The sequence below is a fragment of the Oryzias melastigma genome, linkage group LG4, assembly GCF_002922805.2.
Source record: "Oryzias melastigma strain HK-1 linkage group LG4, ASM292280v2, whole genome shotgun sequence".
Taxonomy (NCBI): Eukaryota; Metazoa; Chordata; class Actinopteri; order Beloniformes; family Adrianichthyidae; genus Oryzias; species Oryzias melastigma.
Genome location: NC_050515.1, coordinates 12,978,676 through 12,990,258, shown reverse-complemented (window position 1 = coordinate 12,990,258; position 11,583 = coordinate 12,978,676). Strand labels below are relative to the sequence as shown.

Sequence of the window (11,583 nt, the reverse complement as noted above, 5' to 3'; positions counted from 1 at the left end):
AAAATTTGAATTTTGGGTTGACAAACTAGAATTGTGAGCACAAGTTTGAATTTTGTGTGCATAAATTAGAATTTGGTACAAAAAATAGAATTTGTGTGGAAAAATGAGCGCAAATTAGTATAGGAATTGATTATGCTAAAATGTTATTTTTTCTGTTCATAAAATGCCAATAAAAGGCCAATTTGTGTCCACAAAATGCCAATAAGAGCCTCATTTATGGCCACAAAATACTCATTTATGTACTAAAAACTAAGATTTGGCTCAAATTAGTTGGATAAATTGAGATTCCATATTTTTAATGTCATGTCATTAATGTACTGTTAAACCAAAGAAAAATCTTTTTTTTTACACAGAACTATATGACGATTATTAGTACGACAGAATATTATTGGTGTTTTACAAGCAGAAAAAACATTTTTTCTATTACAACTTTAAAGTTGTAATGTTATGAGAAAAATTACAATAAAGTTGTAAATTTACGAGATACAAGTTGTAAATGTATGACTTTAAATCTCGCAAAATACTCTAAATCACTGCATCCACTTAAAGAATGTACTACTTTTCAGTGCCCCAGAGTGATCCATCTCGTCTCCAGACGATCTTGGGCTGTCTTGTGTATCGGAATGTGTGCGCTTTTGACCCCCCAGTCACGCTCCTGCCGTGTCAGCACTTGTGAGCTCCATATAAACCGCCGCCTCCTCACTCGCCTCCCCTCTTCGTTTGTCGGCCCAGGCGCTCACCTGAAGCGAACAGCCACAGTCAAAGCAGAATGACTTCATCCGCTCAGCCCATATTCTCAAAGGGGGAGGACTGCAAGCCCTCCTGGCACGACGCGAGCGCGGGTTACAATGAGGCCGACACACACTTGGAGATCATGGGGAAGCCTGTTATGGAGCGATGGGAAACCCCGTACATGCACTCACTGGCGACTGTTGCAGCCTCAAAAGGTAAAAGTGGCAGCTGTTGAGGAGCGAGTGAATTGTCGGACGCACTGAAGTGTGACGGGGCCTGTCCGATAATGGACTCATGCGGTTATAGTTTGTGGAGTTTGCAGCCTTTCCCTGGATCTTTTTTAAAATATTATATATTGGGAGGTGTTTTTCAGTTTATAGCAACTTGCATCATTTCTATAAGCCACTTAAATGTATTATTTAACTGCATAATAAGTACACGGACATAACATACATAATTTTAACATTTTAAAATTAACTTATAACTACTATCTGCAATCACTAAATAATTCAGCTATTAATCGTGCAATTTAGGGTTTAAAAAAGCTTTAAATATCTTTTTTGTGTGAACTTCTTGTGCTTTTTGCTCCTTGCAGGGGGTTTCTGCAGCTCACTGCTTTCAGTTTTATATGGAAGCAGACAGATACACACACTGATACTGTGATTTATGCATGCACTTGAACAGAAAGTAGTGTGAGCTGCAAGCTGAACAGTTTTCCTTCATTTAAAAGTGTAAAAAATGTCCATCCATATGTTCACACTTAGGCCTATATCAGAATATGGTCCATTAAAAAAAAAAAAAAAAAACAGTTCAGTATTTTCCATAAACAGATCTTTCACCATTGTTTCATCATCATGTTTTTTTTTAAAGCTGACTGAAAGTTGGTAACTTAGAAATAAAGCTTTCCAAATCATTCAATAAAAGACTGAAATGTTCAACGTGATAACCTTTACCCTCATCTATTTATAAGCGACTGTATAAGGAAATAAACCCTTTGCCCTTTCTGACCTGCATGGCTTTCCCTCCACAACCAACAACATTTAAATGTCCCATTGAGTAATTATTTAGAAATGTCTGCTTTTATTTTGAAAGGCATTCACAGAACAGCTTTTTCCACTTGTGTTTTTCTCTCAAAGGCGGCCGGGTTCTGGAGATCGGTTTCGGCATGGCCATCGCCGCCACCAAGTTGGAGTCTTTCCCCATCGAGGAGCACTGGATCATCGAGTGCAACGACGGCGTCTTCGCACGTCTGGAGAACTGGGCCAAGTCTCAGCCGCACAAGGTGAGGAGAAGTGAGTTTACCAAAGAAAATAAATAAAAAGGATTGTTGCTTATTGTGGGTCTCTTGCTGCAGGTCGTCCCTCTGAAGGGCCTTTGGGAGGAGGTGGTCCCCACCCTGCCGGATAATCACTTTGATGGTGAGAAAAAAGAAACAGACGTGGGCGAACTTTGATCACATTATCCTGGATTTAGAAATGATACATTGACTCTACACCAATCCTCTATCAGGTATCCTGTATGACACATACCCTCTGTCAGAAGACACCTGGCATACTCACCAGTTTGACTTCATCAAGGTCAGTATTTCCCAAACTTCAATCCATCAGGGTCACTTCAGTTTTGTCAAACCCACTTGTCTAGAGTAGGGGGGTAAATGATGGCTTTTTGCCTGCAGGGTCACGCCTACAGGATGCTGAAACCTGGCGGCGTTCTCACCTACTGCAACCTGACCTCGTGGGGCGAGCTGCTCAAGGGCAAATATGACAACATTGAGAAAATGTTTGAGGTTGGTCACCTGCATGACTTTATGAGGCTCTCACTCACCAATAAACAGCGAAAGTTCATGAAAAATGCTTCACTCGTTGTCCAATCAGTGAACAGGAATAGGATCACAATCTTTAAGCAGTACATATACAGTACCAAGAGTACACAGGATGACTAAAAAGATAAATATTTAAGAATATAATAGTAAAAATCGATAAAAAATATTAAAAATAGTTGAAAATACTTTACTTAAAAGCACATTAGTCACAATATACATTAATCAAAACTAAATTAAATGTGTATACTCTATAAATTAATTAAAATATTGCTTATTTTAAAGTAGAGATAAAAATTTGATGGCGTTTGTTCTTATTAGTGCATCAAGTTTGTGACTGAAGTTGTTCTAATTAATTCATGTTAATTCTACCAACGTTGCAGTTGAGTTTGTCTTTTTAAAATTAGTTTATTTTGTAGCTTTTTTCTTAAAACTTCATTTTCGCTACTTTATATTAACTAAAGCATGTCATTTAGCTATTCCTTTAGACCACGTGTCAAAGTCAAGGCCCGGGGGCCGGATCCGGCCCTCCAGATCATTTCATTTTATTGTTATTAATGGCCAGATGTTAACTTGAATAATTTTGAAAAACTATTTTATGAAGAGCAAAATATTTAATTATTTAAGGTTTAAGCTAATTTATTCTGTAGTAATATCCCTGCCTTTTTGCTATCCATAATTATGTTAAAAAAATTACAGTTTTAAATAAAAAAAAGAGCAGTCTGCTACCTTTTTGAACTATTTTGGCATTTACTAAGATTTTTTTAGGCTATTTTGAAATACAACTTTTTATTCAGCTACACGCTAGCTGGTTTTGGGTAACCTAAAGATTTTTTTTTTTTCGTTTTTACGGTAATGGGGCATTTAGATAATATTTTAGCTGGCTTTTAGCTATATTTAAATTATTTAAGGTTTAAGTTGATTTATTCTGGAATAATATTACTGCCTGTTTTTATTGACAGTAACCTTAAAAAGTTACATTTTCAAAGTTTTAAAAATGTAGTTTTAGTGTGTTCAATGAATGTTTTTTCCTGTTCGGCCCATAACCTTAAGTGTGTTTTGGATTTTGGCCCCTTGTACGTCTGAGTTTGACACCCCTGCTTTAGAAAATGTAGCTTTCAAATATTTACAGTTAAAAAAAATGTGATATTTTTATATAAATAACAACTTTAACGTATTTGACAGCAGCAAATGCAAGATCCTTTCAAAATAAAATACCCTCTGTGTCAAATAAGATCCTCCTGCTGTAGCAGATTTTGAATTAAAATTTTAAGAAAACCAACTCAAATGTGGCATTTTCTTTCATTATGGCAACAAATAGATGCCAGGGTGTAGCTTATATTAGAATGGCTAAACTTAACTAATTCAACATTTAGGAACACATTTTTGCAGAACAGTTATTTTTTCCCAAATAACTGCTGAAATATTCAATGTTTTAGTCCTATATAGCACCACAGTCAAATATATCAGGAATCTAATCTTATTTTTGCATTTAAAAGTGATCAATCTGATTCTAACCTTTAAAATGTTATCACAATAAAACATAAAAAGTGTTTTGGTAATTAAAGATGTATTGAAAGTGGATTTGTAGTGGAGTGTGTGTGTTTTCTGCGACGTGTCCTGCAGAATTATCTCCAAAGCGCACGTATTCGCGCACAGGAGCACCGAGTGCATCTGAATAACGTGTCCCTTTGGCTTCGTGGTTACTGATAAGCGGGAGCCCAGACGGAGCCCCTTTGCTCTGACCGACCCTCTCTGTTAATGATTTCCAGGAGACTCAGGTGCCACATCTGCTCCAAGCTGGCTTCAAGAAGGAGAAGATTAGCACCACCACCATGGACATTGCACCGCCCAGTGACTGCAAATACTATTCATTCACCAAGATGATCACTCCGACTATCGTAAAGGAATAAAGTCCAAACAATGCTGCGAAAACCACATTTTTTTTACCTGTATGTACTTTCCTCCTCCAACACTTCTCACTCCTCTGTATTTTAATAAAACGGACTGCTTCAGTTTAAAGGCTTTTCATGGTTATTTTACACATATTTAAGCATTAAATAATAACATTTTCTACATATACATGAAGCTGCTGTGTTTTTGCATTCAAAGATGGATAAATCTTTAAATTATAGTACTTTTGATTAACCCGCTTTTAAAGAAACCAGATAAAATATCGCAGAAATGAATCTAAGTTTTTAAGTAAAAGATGAAAATGAAGCTAAAAGTGATTACTTTTTAGTGTTTTGTGTGTCAAAAGGGGATTTCTTTTTTTGATTTTAGCTTCTTCTGAAAGAAAAAAACTAAAATCTTTTGACAAATTGATTTCCTACAAAAAAAAATCTCTTCAGCTTAAAATAATACATTTGAACGCTTCTCGCTTTATTCCAATGACAAGCTTTAACCCTTTAACACCTGAGACGTCGCCGTGATGCTTAAACACAAAATCTTTAAAATACTGTAACTTTACAACTATTAACACAGTGTTAAGGGCTTATTTTATAAGTGCGGATTTTCTGTTAACAACATTAAAAAATACACTAATTAAAATTCTTAACACCTTAATTTATTCTCAGCTATAGAAAAAAGAGATTTACTTGTGTTTTTGCTTTTAGATTAATGCTAAATTTAGGTAATTCTTTAGCTAATTTGGTTTGTCGCATATTTGAGACAATAGGTCTTAAATGGTTAAATAAGAAAAAGAATAAATTTTGTTTGGAAAGGATGGGCATTTTGTGTGAAAAATAAAGAAATACACAAATCTTAGAAGAAGCATATTCACTTTGCAACTAAAACTGGTTGCTAGGGACAAAAGTTGTGCAGAAACGGTTAAAATAAATAAAGTCAAAGTCAAAAGAACAAATTTAACTGCAACTTATTGCACGTTTTACTAAATCTTTTTCTCGTTCAAGCACTAGGCAGTTTCTCCTTGCTAATTTTGAGGTACATACGGTTGTTCAACCACAAGCACATTGAGAAAAGTGAGATGATTAATCCATCTGACCTTCATCTGAAGAAGGAAAGCTTTAAAAATTGACATTTTCCCCCAAAATGTAAGAAGAAAGTATTCATAAAGGAAACATTTATTTAGTAAAGTGATCAGTACAGCTTAATAGATGTGGTTGTTTTCTAATCATATGATTTTTGGATAATTTACCCCCTACTCTATGTCTCTATATTACCTTTACCATCTTCTATTTATAAAACTGCATTTTTGCACTATTGCATCCCTGCACACTGTGTACTACCTCGACTTTTTATCTACCTCTCATTTTGCACAATTTTATGTCATCTGTGTGTTTTTTTTTCTTTCAGCTGCACAAATCTCGCTGTAATATACAATTGTAATGACAATTATTATGATAAAACTTTGTTTAAAATCTGCAAATTTTATTTATTTTTTTGCTAAACCAGAGTACTCCAATAACTGAAACTTATAAAACTTATATAGACCTATCTTTCCAGAAAAAAAAATATTTTCTCCTTTTTAATAGCAAAAATAATCATTGTTTTGCTAAACATAACAGTTTTCTAATCCCTTTTTAAAGAAAATTGTTCAAATTTTAGGAATTATTTCTGCTTTTGCCGTGTTATCCAACAGGATAAACTAAATTATTTCAAACTAAACAGAAATGTTTCAACAGAATGAATGGAGAAATGAAAAATCATAAGTTAAGTTTTAACTTAAGCTTTTTCTGATATTCTTTAAAACATTAATCTCAAGGATAATTTAAAAAACACACTTCTCTAATGTTTAATAAATGCACTTTAGTCTTCGAGTGTTTTATTGCACCTCACCAAAATGCTTTCGCGTTTAAAAATAAAATGCTTGTTTCCTCCGAAACATTTGATCAACCTTTAAACAGTTTGCTGAGAAATACCAAGAGTACAGTGTGTACATCTTAATTATGGCAGAAGATAAGTGTGCAACCTGAACACGTGGGAATACGTTACCACCTGGCAAGGACACATTAATCATTAGATGGATGGATGATGCAACAGCAGGCTGCACTCAGGTGGGAACCCGCAGCAGCTGGTGGATCTGACTCAGGACTTCAGTAGGTTAGCTCACATACACTCTCGCTTTGGAGAAACGTGAAGATGCAAAAAGCTGATTTCAAAACAAATAACTGCTAGAAATGCAGAAAATGCATTTCATAGGAACAAAAAGGTGCTTATTTGTTTGAATGTTTTGCAGCATTCACACAATAAACAGTGAACCTCCTGCTCCTTTCTGTTAATTTTATGGCACGTAAAAACTCAATCACCCTTTCAGCGATTTCTTGGTATTGAAACGTTCAGCTTGTACAGGACATTACTGCTTGTATTTTTGGTATTTATGAACTTTATACAAATATTGAGCAAAATATGCCCCATAGCGAATGAAAGAGTCTTCAAATTTCTACATTTTAAGTAGATTAGTAACAAGCTTTTAAATATATTCATGAGCTGTTTTCATTTTTATAGTAATTTTCAAAGGAATTGGAGTTTAGCTAATAGTTTAGCAATATGCTAACGTTTTTGGCCAATTTGTTATCTAAGGAAGTTATTTAGGATCATTTAGAATTTAGCTTCTATTTTATCAACACCCTAACATTGACTAATTTAGTTTATTGAAGAATTTTAGGCTAATTTGGAGTTCGCTGGTATTTAAACAATTGGCCAGTTTTTTTTTTGTTTGTTTTTTGGCTAATTTGACTATTGAAGTTTTTTATGCTAATTTGCAGTTTAGCATTTATTTTTGCAACATGCTAACGTTTTTGGCTTATTTGTTATCTGCAGGGGCTTTAAGGCTAATTTAGAGTTTAGCTTCTATTTTTGCAACATGCTAATGTTTTTGACTAATTTAGTTTACTGAGAAATTTGAGGCTAATTTGGAGTTTCGCTAGTATTTAGGCAATAAGCTAGCTTTTTTAGCTAATTTGGCATCTACTGAGTTTTTTGGGCAAAATTTTTGCAAGATGCCAAGATTGCTGAAATTGCTGAAAATGTGATTGAGTTTTTACGTGTCGAAAAATTTTGGGCTAATTTGGAGTTAGGCTCATATTTCAACAATACAGTTTTTTTTTTTTTTCAAAATTGGCATGTAGTGGGAATTTTTAGCAACTTTACTACACAATTTTCAGAAATTTAGGTCAACTTCAGCACTCTTTCATAGTTCTTTAACAACATTTCCAGTTTTAGAGCAAATTTAAAATTTTGGAAATAGCTTTTGCATTTTCAGCAAATCCCTTTAGCAATTAAAGTAAATTGCAGCATCAACATTTTCAGCAAAAAGCTTCAGCATCTTTTGCAACTTGTTTCAGCAAAAAGCGTTCACACTAGCAGGCAGATAATGCAGCTTTTCTAGTTTTGATTAAGTTGAAGCTTTTAAAAGAAAAAAAAAGTATTTTTTCAACTAAAAAATGTCATTCGATGTTGAGTAATTTGAAATAAAAGTGTTTTCATTGTTTTAACAGAAACATTCTGAGCTTTACAAATCAGCAAGATTGAGACGTTTCAGGAAAGATTCTGGGGGTTTTAACAGCAAAACATACAGCAGAAGGTTTTTCAAGAACTCGTTTATTGAAATAATTCTTTTAACATTACAGTTTGACACTCAATTTATTCATGAATTTAACAAACATTTTGTTTTTTGAATGAATCTGATTACATGAATGAGCGTTTTAAATAAAACTGTCAAAATAAAACCCCAGCTAAGTTGTTTTTAGACAGAAATAAGCAGCAGCGATTGTATTTAACTGTGATTTTATTGAGGATTTCTGCAACTCTAAGTGGACGAGGAGCATTGCTCCAAATTGAACTTTACAAACCGAGTACACACAGGCTTATTTTACACAATCACTTCCTATACCAGATCTTTATCTTCTTCTCACGTTTGATCTTCTTCTGGAGCTGTAAAGTCCCGTAGAGGAGAGCTTCTGCAGTGGGAGGACAACCTGAGGATAAGAAAAGATTCTTAGTCATCAAGTCAAAAAGAATGACGGCAGTTAAAAATAATTTTAGATGGGGAAAAATAAGGCTTTTATGCAACAATCAGAGGTGGTTTATAGCTGCCAGAGTTGAAGAGATAATAAAAGAAGGATAAGTTATTGCAGTTTATCCACTAAGTAAAAGATATGACTTCAGCAGCAGACACTATAAGCATCTATAGCATAAGTGGAGATGTAAGAATTTCATCCACATTAGGAAATTTTGTAGTCACTACAGATTATTAAATACATCAAACTCTCACAACCTGAGGCAACAGTGTGACCTTTGAAGAAAACAAGTACAGATGTTTAACAGACCAGTTGTTTAAGATTATAATTAAATCAATTTTTACCTTTTATTAACTTTAGTTTGTTGACTTTAGTTATGATTACGACATTTTTATCCTAAAAACTGTAGTTTTCTAGGACATAGTTTCTGCAGGGCGGCAGGAATTCATCAGAAATTCGCCTCTGAGTTGTGGGGACCTGCTCTCATTTCCCATCATCCCTTTGTTTACGCTCTCCCGCTAGCTTACAGCCCCTCACAACCCCAACCTAACATTACTGGTGCAACAAAAATGGCGAGCAATATTAGTGTTATCCAGTTGAACAGTTTGGAGCCAAATGTCATTAACAACAAGCTTTTTCTAACTACATTTTTTTGTCTGCTCCTAATATACCATGATTTACATCTTTTATTTTTTAGCAATACTTTTTTATTGTCTTTTCAACATATTTGCAGCAAACATAAACATAGCTCAGCTATTTGGTGTTGATATGCAATAAATATCAAAGGTTCAATACAAATACATTTATGTTTTACTAATTTCATTGAAAATGGATCAGAAAACAAACTATATATAGTTACTAATAATAGTTATTTTTCCTGGTAACAAATTACTTTTTTATTCAGTTACTAAATTATTTTTTAGGTAAAAATGTTAGTAACTATTTACATTTTTACACCCTAAACGTCTATCGATACAAATATGCATCAAACCATTTTGGCTCCAAAATTGTCTTAATTTAGGATAAAAAACCTAAATGACATTAAATAAATTCAAGCATCAACACTTTTAGAAAATCCTGTCAATGTTGACATTGTAACCACAAACATAAGAGCTTTTTTAACATAATTACATCATAGAGAAAGCAGACTTTTTCCAACTTTAAGCTTGAATCCTACATAGTAAAAAAAGGAAAAAACAGTTTTGTGCTGCACAGAGTGTTCAGTAAAGACCTCAACACTCTCGATGAACAATGACAGGAATGATGAGCTCAGTCAGTGACGCTGAGCCGTGACGACAGAAGTAGGTTTCACACAGTGTGAATTCCATGTTGATGCTCAACCTCCAAAATCAGAGATTTCTTCATCTTTTTGAAGCATCAAATATCAAAAATCCTACTTCTGTTGCCATGACAACAAAGAACATTTTTTTAATAAAACACATTCCACTACTTACTGTGAGAAGATTTTCTTGGCCTCACAAAAAAAAGGTTAATATATTTAGAAAGTTTTTCATTGAGCTTCATTGGAGTTCTGACTGAAGGTTCTCAGATTAACGTGTGGTCCAAGAAGGAACATAAAAGAGGTCAGAGACTCAGTCGACCTGATTTCTTTGGGCAGACTGCTCCGGAGCCTCGGGGCCTTTTACTACAAACACTCTTTAGTTTTCAGCCAGGCCTCTGGAACTCACAGAAGACCTTTACGCTGCAGGGACCTCCCAGCCTGCTCCATCACGGCTGGAAACACGGCTGTTGAAGTAGAATCATTCTTCTCATTCAGTCCCAGCAGGATCAGAAACTACTAAATCTGGGCTGAGTTTTACAGTCTGGTTCTCAGGTGCCACTTTTCTCATGGAAATGCAGCAGTAACCCGGCTTTAAGGCAACTACTGTGCAGGAAAACCAGTGCAAAAGTGGTCACACGTCTCTTTCATCTGAACAATGCTGGAATGTGATCACACAGACACATGCAGGGTGTGATGTCACGTTTTTTCTACATCAAACACTTTTACAGAGAGAGAAAAAAAATCATGTCTATAAAGAACATCTTTTAAACTGCTGCCAAAAAAACTTCCAACAGCTGCAGGGCTATCCAAACATCTATTGTGTGTTATCTTTTTTTTTTTAATTTAAATTGAGAGTGCATTACCTGGAACATAAATGTCCACCGGTACGATCCGGTCGCAGCCTCTGACCACAGCGTAGGAGTAATGGTAGTACCCTCCTCCATTAGCACAGCTGGAGCAGCAAAACATGAAATAAGTCAACATTTCTCTGTACTTGTACACAAGCTCTTAAAGCCAGAAACGTGCAAGCAGTAAAGAAACATATCCTGAAAATGTGAGCGTTTTTAAAGCTAATTTTAAATAAATTGCTGGTAAATACTGCCACCATGTGTCAAAGTGTCCCAGAGAGACACTTTTCTCTTTAAAGAGGTTTCTGAGGTGACTCCCTTCACCGGAAAAAATCCTAAATCCTGATCAGAGAGAAGCTCTGCGATGCTTCCCGTTTATTGTAGCTTTTTTTAAGCGCGGTGCAGCTGTGATCTGCTCAGCTGTGATGTGAAAAATGTGTTAGATGGCACCCATACGCTGCACTTCTAGAACAAAAGCCAGGCTAATTTTACCTCCAAGTGTCTGACCAGTTTCACACTCATGGCAGGTTGTCTGGGTAAGCACTTTTGGTTCTTTTTTATTTCCTTACAGCTGTTTTTGAAGAAAGTTCTGCCTCTGACTCTGTATTTTGTTGTTTATTTGGACTAAAAAATAAACATATAAACCCCTTCCATATGGTGACTGATTCTAGATTAATTTAGATGACAAATAAATGTAAAAAAGTGGCTCAATATTATTATCAAGATTGATTTACACCCACTTTTTGAGAGATAAACAACTTTATTTGATTTTCAGTCTATGTGTTACCTGTTTTTTTCCATTTTTATTAATTTCCACGGGAAAAAAACATAAACATAATACATTAAAACAACAAAAGATATATTTTTGAGGAAATTAAAGGGAGCAGAATGAAGAAAACTTATTTTTCTGCCCCTTTTATG

At 34.8% G+C, this 11,583-nt stretch overlaps 2 protein-coding genes across 2 annotated transcripts in view; one reads left to right on the top strand and one right to left on the bottom strand.

The window, feature by feature from the left end:
• Nucleotides 1-577: 577 nt before the first annotated feature.
• On the top strand, nt 578-4,573 carry gamt (guanidinoacetate N-methyltransferase). Its single transcript, XM_024278112.2, has 6 exons — nt 578-947; nt 1,869-2,014; nt 2,087-2,150; nt 2,242-2,309; nt 2,408-2,518; nt 4,324-4,573. Exons 1-6 carry the CDS (start codon nt 770-772, stop codon nt 4,462-4,464), a joined length of 708 nt encoding a protein of 235 aa, XP_024133880.1. The 5' UTR covers nt 578-769; the 3' UTR covers nt 4,465-4,573.
• A 3,709-nt stretch (nt 4,574-8,282) lies between these two features.
• The window catches only part of ndufs7 (NADH:ubiquinone oxidoreductase core subunit S7), a 7,749-nt gene continuing 4,448 nt past the window's right edge, over nt 8,283-11,583 (bottom strand). The window contains exons 7-8 of the mRNA XM_024279300.2: nt 10,678-10,766; nt 8,283-8,490 (exon numbers count right to left, since the gene is read on the bottom strand). Coding sequence (XP_024135068.1) covers nt 8,393-8,490; nt 10,678-10,766 — 187 coding nt within the window. The 3' untranslated portion in view covers nt 8,283-8,392. The remainder of the gene's footprint in view (nt 8,491-10,677; nt 10,767-11,583) is intronic.